We start from the raw sequence: 19602 nt of genomic DNA on the forward strand, positions 1-19602 counted from the left end.
ATGGGAGGGAAAAACAATGACTAACAATAATCCTTTTCACTGAAATATTTAAATTGCAGTCTACACAAGGTTAAAGCAAATTATGTAGTTTGTTCTGTGTTAGCAGAATAAGCACAGTAATTGAACTAAACTCTGGCATTAATGAAATATTGCCTTTTTCACACAGTCTGCAATTACCTAAAGGTCTTGGGCCTCATCACACTTTGCAAAAGATGCTGTTGAACATCCCAAGTTTCTACTTAGCTATGACAAATAGTTATTTTCCATTCTAAGACCTTTCGCTTTTGCAGAGCTCATCAACATTTTGCTAGATTTTACTCTATTAGTTCCTAATCATATATTTGCTCATGAATCAAGTGCCACATTTTTTGCAAACATATAGCTTTTACCATATTTGTGAACCCACAATGATCATCATTAAATGAAGTTCTTCTACATTTTTCCTTCTGTGTATTCTCTAATTGTTTTGTTTTTTTTCTTTATGTTTTTATTCAGGTTCTTTACCAATTTTCTTTCTTATTTCTCTGATAGCATGGATAAAAGCATGGAGTGAACTATTAAATCCCTTGAGTCTGTTTGACACACTATTATATTTTATCTAATCTGTATCTTGACTCCATTCATCCACTTTGGTTCCATAACAATTACTAATCTTGCCAACACAAGCAATCAAACTCAGTTTTCAAACTTTTAATTGACCTAGCTTCAACAGGTTTTTGGGGGAAAGGGTTCTAAATTTCCACTAACCACTACGTGAAAAAATGCTGACAAAAATGTGCTGGTTAGGTTGATTGGCCGCGCTAAAAATTACCCCCTAGAGTCCTGAGATGTGTAAATTAGAGGGATTAGCGGGTAAATATGTAGGGATATGGGGCTAAGGTCTGGGTGGGATTGTGGTCTGTGCAGATTTGATGGGCCAAATGGCCTCTTTCTGCACTGTAGGGTTACTATGATTTCTATGACCTCTGAATGGTCTAGATCTAATTTTAAAGCTTAATCCCTTTGTTCTGGACTCGAACACCAGAACGAATATTAAACATCTTGATCAATTCATCCTTTGATCTTTTATACACAAATAATACACGCCTGCTCAGCATGATTTACCCTTATGTTCCATCCCCAGCATTATTCAGGTAATATTCTAAGAGAAACTGTTCTCTCCTTACGTAACTTGAAAATTTTCAGATAGAGTTAAAGAATAAGACTTTAGTTGCTAGAAAAATGCTATCTATCTTATCTTTTTTTAGAAATATAATTTGACATCTGACTATTTCCAACAACTTAGATCAATAGTTTTTCTACAGAAGCACCCTGATACAAGACAATGTCAATGGATAAGTGGTCTTTTTTAAAAATGTATATATTACATGATCGGCAATTAGTTAAAACCAAGAAAAATATAAAAGACTGCAAGCATTTAAAAGTGTGGATTAATGAATAGAGTGACATCTGGTGTTATGGGTTTATCTAAGGATTTGTTGGCTTTTTATTCTGGATGAGATCTTGCTGGAGACAATGATCTCTTGTCCAAAAATGTTTATTTATATGCTAACTATTAACAAAGGCTAAATAAGACCAAGGCATAGTTGGAGCGACTCCCTGAGATGCTTCACAGTGATTTCCTCTCAGTGAGTGACACCACTGTGATAATTATCACATGCTCAGTGGCTATTAGAGTTAATATTTTACACAGGAAACTTCACTTTTGATAAAGGTAAATTTGAACAGAGATTTATAATTTTAAGAGAAATAATATCCATGTTTCAAAAATGAAAGCTGTTTTTTAAAAAATGTATTTTAAGAACAAGATTTGTTTGGAAAATTATAGAGCACAATTAATTCCATGAATTGTTCTGAACTGTTCCTGCTCCATCCATTGTAACACTGCAGGAAAGGCCTGATTTGTTAAACCTAATGGTTTAATTGAGGAATCGAGAACTAGAGGGGATAGGTTTAAATTAAGAGGGGAAAGAATTAATGGGAACCTGAGGAGCAACTTTTTTATACAGAGGGTGATACGTATGTGGAATGTGCTGCCGGAGGAAGTGGTTAAGGCAAGGACATTGACAACATTTAGAAGATATTGGATAGATATATGGATAGGACAGGTTTAGAGGGATATGGGCCAAATGCAGGCAAATAGGGTTAGCTTAGACGGGTATTTTGGTCGGCATGGACCAATTTGAGCTGAAAGGCCTGTCTCTGTGTCATACATTCTATGATTTTACGATGACCTTACTTAGTTTCTAAAAATTGCTACGTTCTTACATTGAAGCATGTCAGTGACAAAATTCACCAGTGAAACATAATTTACTATTTTAAGGTCCATAACAATGGAAGAAGTACAGGAAATACAAGATTTTCATTGAGAAGTACTTTAGCAAGGAGTGTAACAATTGTCTCCCTCTCCCCAAAGCAAAATGGCAACCAGATGAGAATTCAGCCCCTTAAGCCTGCTCCACTAATGAATGAGATTATCACTAAAATTCTACAGCAACTGCATTTCCCAATTTATCCCCATAATACCCTTAAGCTTTAAATTGTCTATCTGTCTCAGCCTTAAATATACTCTGACTGAGCAGCAATTGACCCCTGGTGTAGAGAATTTCTAAGATAAACATTGCTCTGTGGAGAAATTACTTCCCCATTGCTAAGCTGAACCTTTGATGCAACGATCAGTCTGACTCAAGTTTTCTCCCCAGGCACTTTGTCCACTTTGCTCACCTTATTCCCCAGCACCAGATCCAGCAAAGTCTCCTTCCTAGTTGGGCCAAGAATCCACTGCTCAATAAGTTCTCCTGAGCATTTCAGAAATTATTTGCTCTCCTTTAGTCGAACATTAAATACCCAAATGTCATTTGGAGTAAAGAGTTGAAAATCACAACTCTATTGTTCTTGCATACCTGTGATTTCCCTGCAGATTAGCATCACAGTCTCTCTCACGATATGGAGGCTAATAGAATACAGTCAGTCTGTGATCTCCGATACAAACAAATTTATGTAATCGAACCAGCTGACTCAATTGAACATGTTACGTTTTATTTTTGTTCACAAACATAAGTGTGTTTAAGCTTTTCACATGCTATTCTTATATCCAAGATCTCCTTTGCATTCACAGCTCGAAATATCTGAAGCTTAAACTTTGAATTAAAGGTGTCAGTATGGAGAAATGACTGGTGCAAACATGATTTCTGGTCCTACTATTCTTCCCATTTTAACAAGAAATAGCATTGCATGAATAGTGACATCTAGGGACAGAATATCAATTCAGTATCAGCTATCATTTTTCATTATTGTCTTAATTATACCAGTCTATTCAGACAGCTGTAATCGATTGTATGGTGTCCCTGTGGAAGGTCAGTGATTAACTCAGTATTTTGTCACATAGCTAGTCCTACTTTGTAACTTTTACTCAACTAACCATCTCTTTCTCAAAATCCCCTTCTTTCAGATTCTCTCCTTGTTGTATTTCTGCTTCCAATTCATCCAGCATTTGCTGGACCTGTGTATCAAACCGTTCCAGCTCCTTTGGAAACACCTGGAAGATGAGAACATATAATTATTAATCTTTATCTGCAAGCACATCTGTCTCCGAATAGGCCCTTTCACAGTAAAAACTGTAGGTGACCTACAGATTCTATTGATAACATATAGAACATTTCAAACATTTATTCCTTAGAATCACAGATGTTCATGTCAGTATGTGATTCCTGATATAATTGAACACAGTAATGTCAGTTCAGAAGCTACAGGCATCACTTCAAAATCCTTTACTATAATTACAGATCTTAGACAAGCAGTCAGTGTTCACAACTTCCAAGAAAAACTTGCCCTCTTCTCTCACACTTCATCAAGAATCAAAGTGTGAATGATTCCATCAATCATGCATGGTTGCAGAAAAAAGTAACCACAGCCAAGAAACCAAGCTAGCAGATGCGATTATTTGTTTAAGAGAACATCTTTATGACTTGTGAAGAATAGCTATTACTACTCATCTGATAGACTTCTCTTCATTCTTCTAATTGGGACACACCCACATGATCAGTAAATACATCATGCAATGAAACATGTTCTGGAGAATTTACACGCAGAGCACACATGTGAAAATGCCATCATCAACAGATGGCAGTTTGCCTGGGACTTGGTTTTCATACACAAATGCAAGTCAGTTCCAAATGTGAAACTGACGATGACAATGCATTTAAAGCAGCACATAGAGGAGATTTTCAGATTGAGTGGCAACTATGCTTTCATGGCACGGTATCAATTTAAATAACTCAACTTGCAAGCAAAAGCTTTAGATAATTGATGGAACAGCATCTGAGCAGTCATAAGCCCAGTCAGCCCTTCAACTTTCTCTACAATTCACTAAGATCATCGTGCATTATACCCAAATCCCTTGAGATACCTGGTTTCTAAAAATCTACCATTCTCTCTCTTGAATATACTCAACAACTGAGCATCCACAGATGCCTAAAATAGGGAATTCCAAATATTTACAACCTTTTGAGCAAATAAATTACTCATCTCAGCCCTAACTGCCTGACTCCTTATACAGAAACTATGACCTCCCGCAAACCACACTTGCTTGGTGAGGCTGGTTGGCCTCCTCCTCCTCCTTTCCTCATGGAATAAGACTTCTCTTCTTGCCCTCACTGCATTCAACATACTGTCCAGAGTCAAGTCTTAGATCCCAGGAGCAACGTTCCCACATCTTACCTCTATTGTCTACCAGGTTCTGGCTTTCCACTTGCATCTTTGCCATTCCATTCAAAGCTACTACTGCAAGCCCAGTTGGGGTGCCTTCAAAATTGAGGTCCTCATTTCTTTTCTGAGGCAGGTAATACCACCCCCCCCCGCCAACTCTTCCTCTGCACCATCAGTCAGAGAACCCAGAGGTGGGATGATGCCATGCTTTAGTGAAAAAGCTTTTGCAAATCCTGCTAATTAATCAAAACTATTTTGGCAGAGACTAAGTTGGTAAAATTTCCCCATTAACTGTCTGGTGGTACAGGGTGTAGACACCACTGTAGATACAGAAGTGAAGTGCAGGATGGACACAGCTTGATCTTCATCTGCTAGCCATCATCCTCACCCACCAAAATCTTCATGTGTTTGGACATTTTAATTGGGAATACTATTGGTGAAGAAAATGGGAGTTATGGCTGGGGCAAGCAGGGTCTGGGTGTTGAAGGCAGGGGGATGTGGAGGGAAATGACATGAATCACAGAGTTTTTCTTTCCTTTATATTACAATTCTGAAAAGGATAGCCTTGTACAATACATTCTGGATGCTTGCTGCCTGGTTACACGACTGTTGACATCTTAGGCTTTTCAGAAATCTGACAGGTAGGTGAAAACTCAGACTAAAAGTAACAGACTACATTGTGTAATCTAACCAGTTCCATTAAAGGCATAAACTCAGCTCCATTCAAGGCAATAAAAGATTCCATACAAAGTGCCTGGTTGGAATGACTCTGATCCAGGGGTTTTGCCTAATACAGTGCATCAGACTGTGTGCAGTATCACTTACCGACAACATCATGACAATAATTTCATGTGTGCTTTCCACGCAATGTTTCCAGAACATTCCAGGAATATTGTATGTTAAAAGTGGTTTGACGTTGTATTTTTGTAGGACAGCAATAAAAACACTGACAGTGTAAGCTAAAACACTCTCACAAACCCTCTGGGAATGTCATTACTGTCATAATTGTATTAGTAGAGCTTGAAAGAAAGTTACTTTCAGACAACAAGCCAAATACCAATTGTTATGAATGCAAAGAGGGATAGAGAATATGAGAGAATTAAATATAGGGATATATCACAAGCACTCAACAAAACCAAGTGGAGTCTGAGGTTAGATTCTGAGCACACAGCCTCTCATCAGGGATAGTACTAAGTAAATGAATCAGAACCAGATGCCAACTTTGAGGCCGATTTTCAATCTGTGCTCTCTGGCAGAATTTGCATTGCCATGAAATTAAGTTGAAGCTTGAATTAGTGATATTTTTGTCAGTATTTTAGTCTGTCTTTCTAGTCACAGCAAATTCCACCTTCATTTCATGAACAGATAATAAAACCTGATATACTACCATCAACAAGTATACAATGAAGAACTTTGGGAATTGAAAATCAAACAATTAAATCACCAGAAATTAGTTTATCCAAAATGTTTTATGTATAATTATGATTTTGTACACTCAAAACCCAACTAAATTGTATTTTGTGGATACCTTTGGAAACATGGAGTGTTACCAATTGATTTTTAATAATGTCGCAGATTTTGTTCATATTAACATTTTGGCATCATTTCACATGTTTAACTGTAATTCCTTCCAAATCAATCCTAGATGAATCGTGAAAGGAAAAATGTTGGTTTTGAGATTTAGAATTCTAATAATCGCAAAGCAATATGCTTGATATATTTTGTGGCTGAGTGCAGAAATGCAGTACCATGATTCAGATGTAAAGCTTTTAGTCTTGGTTGACCACATTTCCTACAGTAATCTAGCAGTTGAGAAGAGACAGCATTTCCCTCGGGTGACAAACATGAACTGAATTTAAAAATTTAGGGTTTCATAAAATATATATACACATGTAATCATACCCATTACACACTGCAGTCCTCTTTCCGAACTGCTACACCTTTCTCAAATCAATCACCATGGTGTAAACACTGCAATAGGCAGTTGATACTTCTATCCAAGTAGGATGAGTGCAGTTATGAGTTAGTGAGGGGCAGCTTGGGGGCGTGTGAGGTAGAAGAGCTCAGATGAGCTATGAGTAACTTTCAAAATGATATTTTGAAGGAATAGAAACAGAATGAAAGCACAACATTGCTTGCCAACTCAAATGAAAAATGCTGGGATAAATGACAAATAACTTTACAAAGCAATGATGAATCTTTCATAAACAAAACTGCAGAAAAGCTCTGTTCCCCATTTTTTAAGCTTAAGCAAATAAATACGGGGAGAAGTTTGTTGCTCATTGATAAATGCCGCCTTCAGCAATGGGACTCTGAAAACTGATCCTGCAAGGTTTCAGAACAACCAATTATTTTTTGGAATAGAAATTAGCTGACTGAATAGTGTATACTGGCAACCAAATGAATTGAGTCTTCTTTAGCATTTACAGTGCAACATGTCTTCAAAACCTTAGGTCTATCCCTGTGAAAGAGCACATCAAATTTGTAACTTGGTGACTTCTTGCCTGAGATGGGCCAGGAAAAAGAGGGGGATGCAGAGAGGAACCATACGTTGAGGTTGAAAGAATTGTTGATAAGCTAGTCAGTCGATAGGTTTCCTTCAGTCCCTGAGTCGATTTTTGTTGACTTTCCAGAAGTTTAAGCTTCACCAAAAGAAGCAAGACAGTGAGGAGAGTGAGATGGGAGTATAATATTTAGGTAAATCATGCAGAAACTGTTGAGCATATACAAAGGCACAAAGATATCCAGAGCAAACAGCAAATACTGCTACGAAAGTTAAATTGAGTCTGAACTTTATGGTCTGCTTGTGATATAAGAACAAGTGCATGACAAATGCAAGATCCAACTGAAAAAGTTTATCAAAGGGACCAAATACTCATAATGAGAACATTTTACTACAGAATTCTTAACAGAAGATTTCCTCCATTCTGCATTTATAGTAAATTCATAACTGCCAGTAGAAATAACATATGCTTAAAAAATCTGTTTCATCATTTTCTCTGCCATAAATTAAAAATATACATCCAGGCTATTTAAAAGACATTGTATATTATGACATGCTCATTTAATTGAAATATGCATGTATTTTTCTTTTAAAAATACATCAGAATTTCTACTAAATAGATGAAAATTACCAGTGTTTACAGCATTGAAACAGGGCATTCAATCCAATAGATCCACATCAGTTTTAATACTTCACATGAGCCTCCTCCCGCCGTTCATTTAACCCTCCTCAACGTACACTTCATATTGTTTCTCTCCTATGTGTTTATCTAGCTTAAATGCATTTATTCCAGTCACCTCAATTCCTCTTCATGTTAGCAAGTTCCACATTCTAACCACCCACTGACATCTTTCCTGAATTCACTTTAGCAACTATCTTTTATTTATGCCCCCAAACTCCATTTTCCTTCATAAGCGGAAACATCTTATCCACGTCTACCCTTTGATAACCTTAGTACTTCTATCAAGTTATTCCTCAATCTCCTCGTCCTAGAGAAAAGATTCTAACTTGTTCAATCTTTCCTGTTAAGTAAAAAGTGAGTTTATAAACTTATATTATTCAAGTAAATCATTTTTGCACTTTCTCCAGCGCTTCTATATCCTTTTTACAATACAAAGGCGAGAACATTTGCATTCCTCCAAGTGTGATCTAACCAGGTTTGACAACTTCTCTGCTGTTCAGTTCCATTCCTCCAGAAATAAACACCCCATGCTTTATTTGCACTTTTAAATTATTATTTTTAATGATCTGTCTATCTGTACCCCATATTCCTCTCATCTACTTGTTTTAGACACTTTCCAAGGAACGAGTGGCCTCTTTATTCTTCCAACCAAAATATACCACTTCACACTTGCCCATATTGAAGTTCATTCTCCAGTCACACGCTTCTTCAAGTTTTTTGAATATCTTTCTACATTTTATCTTATGAGTCCTCTATATTAATTCATTGTACAATTTGGTGTTGTCTGCAAATTTTGAAATTGTATTTCATATCCCTCAATCCAAGTTGTATATATAAAGAATAAACAAGTGGTCTTAGTGTCAATCCTTGTGGAACAATACTTGCAGATTTTGCACTCTAATTAACAATCCTTTGTTTTCTGTTTTGCAGCTATTTTGCTATCCATGTACTAAGATTCTTCAAACATTTCACCACAGTACTGTTACATAAAATACAGTTTCCATTATTGAAAGCTGATACTGATGGGTATATCAGTTACGAATCTCACAATATCTCTATTCAGCCAAAGCTAAGATCTAGACAATGTGACCAATGAAGTTGCAATCACACATGAAGTATCTGTCAAGCAGGGAGTACGATACTCTATTCTAAAACGACTCAACCATGTCAGGGAAGGAAAGCTCAAATAAATTCTAAAGATAGGGTCTCACAATAGATCCAGTTTAACAAAAGACAAAAACACTTTGCCCTCTCTAAGCTGATAATTCAAGAATCACTATTCTTTCTCTAACTCATTTCTAATTTCTCTAACTTCAAAACTGGAGTCGTTAAGGGCAATGATGCCCAATCATAGTCACACTTTGTTTATCAGAGCGAGTATCGTAGTAGTCGTTTAGAGAGCTAAGATCAGAATGTTAAGTCAATGTGTCAGAAGATGCCGTGCAGTTCACATCTGTCCAACAAAACAACAGATGCTCTTTGAAATTTCATACTTAATTACTAATGACATCCATCAACCCAAAGTCTGTTCTTTTGCAGCTCTGGTGAGCAGCACTGAGCCATCATGAGACCACCCCATCATTCCTTCCACTCAGCAGATGTTCTATTTTGCTCTAACCAACCGCTATACCAGGTGCTAACCAATCATACCTGCTGCTGTACCTTTTCCTGCACAGCGAGAAAACTCTTCTGGTTTTTCAATTCGTCAGGATCCATCAGGAATGTAACCGGGATAACAGATACTTGCTCCAGCACTGGTTGCTGAAAAGCAAGCATGTGAGGAAAAGGAAGTACAACTAAGAATTGGTTTAAGAAGAATAGGGACCCACATACAAAGGGCACAACAAATTCAGTGTTTTTACACCAGAAAAAAGACTTACTCCTCAGTGAACTCCACAGTTGTTTGCAAAAACATAACTTTTTACTGGGTTCCAATAATTATACTTCAAGTTAAAAAAATGCACTAATTGGCATTTAGCAGAAAATAAACATAGGTAGCTGTAGTACCAAAAGAGATATACTGCTAATACTAGAAAATTGAAATAGAAACAGAAAATGCTGGAAAAACTCAATGGGTCTAATGGCACCTGTGGAGAGGTAAACAGTTAAAGTTTCATGCCTGATGATGCACCTAACATATTAACTGTGTTTCCCTATCCATGGCTGTTGTCACATCTACAGAATATTTCCATATTTTGTGATTTCAAGGATAGCTGTGATGTTGGAACTTGTTTCCAAATTCAACAAACCGTGAACTAAGACCAATTTGTCCTTTATTTTCTTGAATATTCACCTAATTATCATAAATTTTGAAACATTTTTCTGCAGTCAGGCTTCAGACAAGAAAAACCTTAAAATTAACAATAGAAAACAGAGACATTGTTAATTTTGTTTGCCCTAACCTATGATAAATTATATGGCCTTGCAAAGTATATTGCAAAAATCTTGAATAACTCCCACTGGAACACAAAGCATATTTATAGGCCTTTTTCCAATTTTGTTCTGAGACTTATTTTGGGGAAATGCTTGGCAAAAAATCTGATATGGACTTTGGAGGTTCATGCTGGATAGCCCCCAAAAACAAACATGAAGTTCACAATGTACAAACTTTGCAAATTGATTGCAATGCAATGCAAGAAGAACACTGCATAGTGCTGCTTGCTGGTTGCTGTGTGTAGCCATTGCAAACCACGCTGTTCATTGGTTACATGCATCAGCAGAAGGACTAAATCATAATTTTCCCATAAATCTTAAAGCTAATCTGCATCTCTCAAAGGGGTGGTGCATTGTGTCTGAAGCAGGTGATGCCAGTCATGCAGGAAATAAATCTGAAACTGTGAAAAATGGGACAACATTGGTCCATGGTTCTTAGACACTGTACTGTTGGCATTGATGGTGGAAGTGAAAACTAGGGGAGATGTTCTGTATCCATAGGGATCCAGGAGATTATCCAGTCACACATTCAAAGGAAAATAGGAGCAGTTTGTCAGGGATCAAGATCTCATAGCCTGGATGTAGTGCCACAAGAAATTCAGTAACCTCTCACAAGGTCAGTGAACGCATTGTCAAATGCCACATTCCAAGAACTACATCACCAATTAATCACAACCCCAACACTCACCTGCCAACAACCTTTATCAATCACGCACCAGAAACAGCATTCCTAGCTTCACCTCATCCTCACACACTTAGCACTCCTGCATGCCTTACACCCATGTTGCACAGCTCACACACACAGTCAGCTATTCAACATGACAACTAGATCACCCAAACAGACTGCATGACACTCACTGACATACTTTCCTCTCTCTTGCAGGATAGGTGATGCACAACTGAACGTGACAGTAGCTGCCCAGAAGGGAACAGACACACGTGCATGTCCTAACCCACTTCAGGAGGCAGTACAGGCCAACCTTGGCATGAGGATTATTTAGTCCATGACTAGCTGCCGGGCTAAATGAACATAAGGCAACTGGATCATAATACCTAATCCTCTTTCTCACATCCCACTTCCTCCTCATGCCATAATATCTTCTGATTTACAATCTGAAGGTAGAATATGCATATGCCTCTTATTTCCCTTCCCCCCAACCCTCCGCTCACCATAACTTTACTCTTGTCTCTGTTTCCTTTCAGATAGCCAACAATTTCAAATTGATCAGGCAATGGAAGAACAGCTAGAGCCATTGATAATGAAACCACACTGTCACTTGATTTCAGTCTTAACCACCAGATCAAATACTGACTTGCCTTTAAATTAAGGACAGCATTGAAGTGGGTGCTACACATGCTGGGATACTGAGTAAAGATGGCCTGCAGTGAGGGTAGGTGGCGAGGATACTGCACATGTCAGTTCATTGTTAGTTAAAGTTGCATGAGTTCTGCTGCAGAAGACTCAGATGAAGGTTGCAATGGCATAAACTGCAGAAGACGGCTTATAGATATACGCAATGAAATGCTTGATACATCCAGGGAGTCAGCCAGAAAACCTACGGTCAACGTCAAGAAGCCAGGTGGAGCTCAGCATCAACTTGATGCACAGTTTTGCACAAAGCTTGCAGCCCATCTTTTTGAGTTACAAATGGGTGGCCAAATCCATGTGCAATTCAGCATGATGCAGCAACTAATGGCTGATATCTCAACTCCCAGTGGACACAGGGAATGTTGGCATTTATTAAAAGGAGAATGGAGTACAAACATAGGGAAGTGTAGCTACAGCTTTACAGGGCTTTGGGCCAACTGCATCTGGATTACTGTGTACTACTTCCTTACTTAACCAAGAACATAACTGCATTAAAAGCAGCTCGGAGAAGCTTCACTTGACTGATTCCTAGGATGAAGGGTTTGTTGAATGAGGAAAGGTTGAGCAGGTTTGGCCCATACCCATTGGAATTAAAATGAAAGAGAATCTTACAGAAATTTATTGAAACATAAAAGATCCTCAGGGCACTTGACAGGGTGGATGCTGGGAGGATGTTTCCATGTGAGGAAGAGGTGATAACTTAAAAATTATTGGTCTCCCTTTTAAGACCAAGATGAGAAACTTTTACTCTGAGGATCATCAGTCTGTGGGATTCTCTTCCACAGAGAGCAGTGGAGGCAGGACTATTGTCGAGGGTCAATGGAAGCTTAGACTGAAGGTCAACCTGCTCCAATAATGAATGTGGAAGACAATGTTCAAAGGGATTTGCAGGGTGCCATAGCAGTCCAGCAATAACTTCTAATGAATTACTAGGGGTTCTGAGGCACTGCTCAAGGCAATTGGCAGTGATTGCATGGAATACTAATCTGGTATCCTCTTTCAAGATGACAACATTCATCCTATCATGACCACCATTCTTCCAGCAACTTTGCAATTTACTGCCGTCAGTCAACCTGGAGGCTACCATCCATACTGAAGTGGTACAGTCTACATCCAGATCTTATGAATCTATTGCCGCTTGATATTGTCCTGCGAGAACTTCTGCATTCTCCTCCACTGAAAGTTAGCTGTCTTTTAGCAGCTACTGTGCAGGAGCAGCAAGCTTGACAAAGGCACAGAGAAAAGAAGCACTATGCCACGAATCTACTTAAACATTTTTTGCTTCATGATTCTGTAGCGTATCTTTTTGCGTTGTGACCAAAACAATAATATCGTAGAGTCTTCGAGGTCTTCAACACATAAGAGGTCCTTAGGCCCATCGCATCAGCGCCAGTCAAAAAAAGTCATTCCCTGGTTCATAGCCTTGGTATCACAAGTAATGTTATGAGGGTCTCTGTCTCCATCACCCTTTCAGGTAGCGAGTTCCAGACTCCCACCACCCTTCGTATGAAAAAGTTATTTTCTCACATCCCCTCTCAACCTCCTGTCTTTTACCTTAAATCTATGCTCCAAATCATCAAGCCCTCCACCAAGGACAAAAAGTTTCTTCCTGTTTATCTATGCCCCTCATAATTTTATACATTCAATCATGTCCCCTTTCAGTCTCCTCTGTTCCAAGGAAAACAACCCCAGTTTATCCTATCTCTCTTCCTAACGAAAACTCTCCAGCCCAGGCAGCATCCTGGTAAATCCCCTCTGCACCCTTTCCAGTGTTATCACATCTCTCCCATAAAGTGGATTCCAGGACTGCACACAGTATACCAGCTAATGTGTTGGTCAGTGACAGAGGAAAGACAAGAGGCAGGATTATCTGGTTCCACCAAAAACCAAAGGGATTTTGGTTGGGCTGCCAAAACTCCCATGGCAGATCTCACCACGATGTGGGTATGCCGGCGTTGGACTGGCGTAAACACAGTAAAAAGTCTGACAACACCAGGTTTTAGTCCAACCTATTTATTTGATAATATACTCACAAGCTTTCGAGGGACACCCTCTTCGTCAGGTGAACTCTCCATTCACCTGACGAAGAGGGTGTCCCTCAAAAGCTTGTGAGTATATTATCAAATAAATAGGTTGGACTAAAACCTGGTGTTGCGAGATCTCACCACAACAGGATCGGTAAAACCCAGTCAAGCAGTGGGAATGTTGGTGAATGGAAAATTGGGTTTGTACTAATGGGTTTCTCACTCAACGTATTTTTTTCATGTACAACCCAGGCAGGAAAGGGCCATGTTAGCTGGCTCCTCCTTCCTCTTGCATCTTATTCTATTCTGTGTGGTGTTTGCCTACTCTTCTAGTCATACTGCATTCCAAAGGAAGGTCTATTAGTGCATGAATGTACGTAGCAACTGATCTGTAAAGAAGTTTTGAAGTCATCAAAATGTCATTCAACACTTACCATACCATTCTATGTTGACCTTTAATAGCCTAATCAATTATAGAAAATATCAATCATCTTAGAATTGCACTAACACAGAAGAAATCAATCAGCAACTAACTTGTAATTAATTGATGATCCCTTTAAATAGCTACTGGGGCCGTTGTTGGGAGGAGGGTGGAGGCGGCACAGGGGAAGAGATTTTTCTTGCTGTTTATGTGTGGTCAGGCACCTTAGGTTAAGAGTTGTCAGATCTAGCACCAACATTAAATCAGCATTGCGGCCAGACTAACATCTGTTATACTCAATTCAACGATATCATCTATGTGCAGATCCACAAGAGATGGGTGAGATTTAAATGAATATTTCTCATCAGTATTTACTGTTGAGAAAGGCTATGGATGTAAAGGAGCTTGGGGAAATAAAAAGTGATGTCTTGAGGAGTGTACATATTACAGACAAGCTGGTGCTGGAAGTCTTAAAGCACATTAAGGTTGATAAATCCCTGGGACCTGATGAAGTTTATACCAGGACAGTGTGGGAGGCTAGGGAGGAAATTGCAAGTCCCCTGGCAGCGATATTTGAATCATCGACAGCCATAGACGAGGTGGCTGAAGATTGGAGGGTGGCAAATGATGCGCCTTTATTTAAGAAGGGCTGCAGAGAAAAGGCTGGGAGCTACAGGCCAGTAAGCTTAACGACTGTAAGTTGTCAGAAGGTATCCTTAGAGACAAGATCTACAGGCATTTAGAGAGCAAGGACTGATTTGGGACAGTCAGCATGGTTTTGTGAGTGGAAAATCATGTCTCACAAATTTGATTCAGTTTTTAAAGGAATAACCAAGCTTGTAGATGAGGACATGCAGTTGATGTTGTCTACATGGACTTTGATAAGGTGCCACATGGTAGGTTGCTGAACAAGGTTAAATCTCACGGCATCTATGGTGAGGTAGCCAATTGGAAACAAAACTGGCTTGATGACAGAAGACCAAGGGTGGTTGTACGAGATTGCTTTTCAAACTGGAGGTCTGTGACCAATGGCATGCCTCAGGAAGTGGTGCTGGGTCCACTGTTATTTGTCATTTATATTAATAATTTGGATGAGAATTTGGGAGGCATTGTTAGTAAGTTTGCAGATGACACTCAGATTGGTGCTTAGTGGACAGTGAAGGTGGTTATCTAGGACTGTAACAGGATCTTGATCAACTGGGCCAATGGGCTGAGGAATGACAGTGGGCGTTTAATTAGATAAATGCAAAATGATGCATTTTGGTAGATTGAACAGGGCAGGACTTACTTAGTTAATTGTAAGGTATTGGGGAGAGTTATAGAACAAAGATCTAGGGGTACAGGTTTATAGCTACTTGAAAATGGAATCACAAGTGGACAGGGTGATGAAGGTGGCATTCAGCATGTGTGCTTTCATTGGCCAGAACATTCACTACAGGAGTTGCAACGTCTTGTTGAAGTCGTACAAGACATTGGTAAGGCCACACTTGGAATACTGTGTAAAGTTCTGGTTACCCTATTATAGAAAGAATATGATTAAATTAAAAAGAATGCAGAAATATTTACTAGGATGCTACCAGACCTAATGGTAGACTGGGACTTTTTTCACTGGAGCAGAAAAGACTAAGGGGTGATCTTACAGAGGTCTATAAAATAATGAGGGGGATAAATTAGGTAGAGAGTCAACATCTTTTCCCAAAGGTAGGGAAGTCTAAAACTAGAGGGCACAGGTTTATAGTGAGAGGGGAGAGATACAAAAGGGTCTAGAGGGGCAATTTTTTCACTCAGAGGATGGTCTGTGTCTGGAATGAGCTGCAGAAGTAGTAGTAGAGGCCGGTACAATTTTGTCCTTTGAAAAGCATTAGACAGTTACATGGGTAAGATTGGCATAGAGGGATATAGGTCAAACATGAACAATTGGGACCAGCTTAATGGTAAAACTGTGCGGAATGGACAAGTTGGGTTGAAGGGCCTGTTTCCATACTGTAAACCTCTATGATTCTATGGCATTAGTCGCATGAATGCTTCCATCTTTACCAATAAGACATCCAGCACAATTTGCAGCAGAAGTATGTGCATGCACATCAGACGACAATCTGGTCCCCCAGTGGCACCAGAACAATAAGCAATATTGAGCCAAATATCAGGCTGCTGTGGAAGATTCCATCCCCACCACACCCACTACCACCTAAGAAATATATGAACATAAGAATGAGGAGCACAAGTAGACAATTCAGCCTCTTAAATCTGCTGAGAATGTCTGCCCATCTTATGAACTATATAAAACTAAGAGCCTAAAGCATAAACACAGGCCACCTGGACCAACTGGACGATGCTAGTGTGCATACTCCACCCATCCTTCCTTGGCTAGAACCATTACTGATGGATTTTCAACTCATGATTGTTTGTGGAATTCTGTTATTTACAGAACTGACAATGATTTTTTTTCTCTCTGTACAATCGTCACCACACTTCAAAGCATTTCATTGTATGTGAAGGGTTTAGTGATGTATTCAGGTACAATACAATTATGAATCTTTCTTTCAGCTTTCCCTCTCTGTGGCCTATTTTCACTCCTACTCTCTTCCATCTCATTTTTATCACACGTTGTGGTGCTTAGGTCCTCAAACTGATTTCTCAACAAATAATTTCCAATAAATAACGGTGAACCTGTGGCAGCAAATACTGCAGCAAATCATAAAGAGTGTATACATTTTTTAAAGGTGGTCTACGTTTTAGAAATAAAAACTGTTGTCATTTGAATCAAAATGCCAACTCTTAACAAATTCACACATTGGCTGCATGATAAAAAAGTTCAGATTTTATTTTGTTTTGTGATTATTAAGTACATCAAGTGGAAAAAAATGGTTAGTAGCTGAGAATGACAGTTTAAGAAAATATTAGATACAAAACTGAGTGCTAGTACTTATAAATGTTGCAATGACCATGTGACATTAATGAAAACATACACCTGAGATTGGCAATTGCATTTCTGCACAACAGTGAGAAATAGGGCTGAATATTCAACTCTAATAACAATGAGAATTATGTGAAGAAGTTTCAGCCCTCATATATGTCCCAAATGGAAATCCTCAAACCCCATGCCAGATTTAAGACGATTGCAGTGAAATAATCACAAGAATTATTTTTGAGCTGCTTGTCCACACCATGCATGGGTTAATGAAATTGCTGAGGTTTTGACAAACATTTATCATGCATGGATTAACAGGAGATATTTCAGCAGTGATGCAATGAATGTAGGCTTATGAGGAGGTGTAATCAAGTACAGGCTAATCTAAAATTGTTATTTGTGTTTATGGTTAATTAAAAAATATTAGACTATGTGACAATACGTGATACTAAAGCTCCCAAATTAGACTGCAATATTGTCATATGAATATTTGGCTCATCTATTTGAAAATGTCTCTCCTCTGTTTAAGGGAGTGTGTTTAAAATAAATGGATTAATATGGTAAACAGTGAAAGGTATTTCTGATTAACTCATTATGCAAGGTTCCCACAGCATAATTCGGAACACATTTTTACATGGTACAAAATGATCTGCAGTTAAATTTGTCAAGTTTAGTAAATTAGCGAGGGTACACTCAATAAATAGAGAATTATTTTGTTGTTGCATGAAAATCATTTTAAGAGTCATGTTAAGATTTAGTATTCAAAGAACAATTTCAGACTCAGCTATCTGATATGAAAATGCATTTGATCTGCTCTATGAACAGATCTACTTACCTTGCCAGTTTTTATTCTGTGTGATATGGCATCAAACCTCTGATTGAGCTCTGATAGTTTAGGTTCCACTACCTCCCTGCAGTGATCACCACGGTTTGTCATTAGCTCCAGGGCCTGGTCACGCACAGCATCCACCTTTAGTCTCATATCATTGAGTTCCGACTTCAGACGCTACAGCGAATGAGCAAGATATACATAGCTTAAAATTAGGGATTGAAATAAATACACAAAACAGGAACAAGCATTTCAAGGACAGAGAAAGGAGAGAAGATGGAGAGAAAAAGGGAAAAAAATACTGCATTATATTACTAAATTGGAGATAGGCTAGATTATTCATATTAACACTTTATCCAACTTTAGAATAAACATAAAACTAGGAGCAGGAGTAGGCCATCTGGCCCGTCAAGTCTGCTCTGTCATTCAGTAAGATCATGGCTGATCTTTTTGTGGACTCAGCTCCACTTACCCGCTCACTCGCCATAACCCTTACTGTTCAAAAATGTATCTATTTATTGCCTTAAAAACCATTCAATGAGGTAGCCTCAACTGCTTCACTGGGCAGGGAATTCCACAGATTCACAACCCTTTGAGTGAAGAAGTTCCTCCCCAATTCAGTCCTAAATCTGCTTCGCCTTATTTTGAGGCTATGCCCCCTAGTTCACCCACCAGTGGAAACAACTTCCCTGCTTCTATCTTGTCTATTCCCTTCATAATCTCATATGTTTCTATATGATCTTCCTTCATTCTTCTGAATTCCAATGAGTATAGCCTCCGTCTACTCAGTGTCTCCTCATAAGCTAATCCTCTCAACTCCGGAATCAACCTAGTGAATCTCCTCTGCACCCACTCCAGTGCCAGTATATCCTTTCTCAAGTAAGGAGACCAAAATTGTGCACAGTACTCCAGGTGTGGCCTCAGAAGCACCTTATATAGCTGCAACAGAATCTCACTGTTTTTAAACTCCATCCCGCTAGCAATGAAGGACAAAATTCCATTTGCCTTCTTAATTACCTACTGCACCTGCAAACCAACTCCTTGAGATTCCTGCACAAGGACACCGAGGTCTCTCTGCACAGCAGCATGCTGCAATTTTTTACCATTCAAATAATAGTCCATTTGCTGTTATTCCTACCAAAATGGATGACTTCACATTAACCAACGTTGTACTCCATCTGCCAGATCCTCACCCATTCACTTAGATTATTTATATCCCTTTGCAGACGTTCAGCATCCTCTGCACTCTTTGCTCTTCCAGCCATCTTAGTGTCACCTGCAAATTTTGACACACTACACGTGGTCCCCAACTCCAAACCACCTATATAAATCGTAAACAATTGCAGTGCCAACACTGACCCCTGCGGCACACCACTAGTCACTAATCGCCAACCAGAAAAATACCAATTTACCCCCACTCTTTGCTTTCTGTTATTTAACCAATCCTCTATCCATGCCAATATAGTACCCGTAACACTATGCACCTTTATCTTATGTAGCAGCCTTTGGTGCAGCACCTTGTCAAATGCCTTCTGGAAATCCAGATACACTACATCCACAGGTTCCCCATTGTCCACTGCACATGTAATGTTCTCAAAGAATTCCACTGGAGGGGTGCAGAGGAGATTCACTAGGTTAATTCTGGAGTTGAGAGGATTAGCTTATGAGGAGAGACTGAGTAGACTGGGGTTATACTCATTAGAATTTAGAAGAACGAGGAGAG

The 19602-nt window shown here is 38.9% G+C and overlaps 1 protein-coding gene across 9 annotated transcripts in view; it reads right to left on the minus strand.

Annotated features, from left to right (window-relative positions):
* Positions 1-19602, minus strand: part of dmd (dystrophin) — a 1714977-nt gene that overhangs the window by 804359 nt on the left and 891016 nt on the right. For 6 of the 9 annotated variants that reach the window (XM_080203928.1, XM_080203926.1, XM_080203924.1 and 3 more), the window contains 4 exons: positions 17886-18056; positions 9543-9653; positions 7212-7349; positions 3422-3538 (listed from right to left, as the gene is read on the minus strand). In XM_080203928.1, coding sequence (XP_080060054.1) covers positions 3422-3538; positions 7212-7349; positions 9543-9653; positions 17886-18056 — 537 coding nt within the window. The remainder of the gene's footprint in view (positions 1-3421; positions 3539-7211; positions 7350-9542; positions 9654-17885; positions 18057-19602) is intronic. The other 3 variants (XM_080203931.1, XM_080203930.1, XM_080203932.1) reach the window with 1 other exon arrangement.

The sequence above is a fragment of the Carcharhinus amblyrhynchos genome, chromosome 15 (genome assembly GCF_965287045.1).
Source record: "Carcharhinus amblyrhynchos chromosome 15, sCarAmb.v2.hapA, whole genome shotgun sequence".
In the NCBI taxonomy this organism is placed as follows: Eukaryota; Metazoa; Chordata; class Chondrichthyes; order Carcharhiniformes; family Carcharhinidae; genus Carcharhinus; species Carcharhinus amblyrhynchos.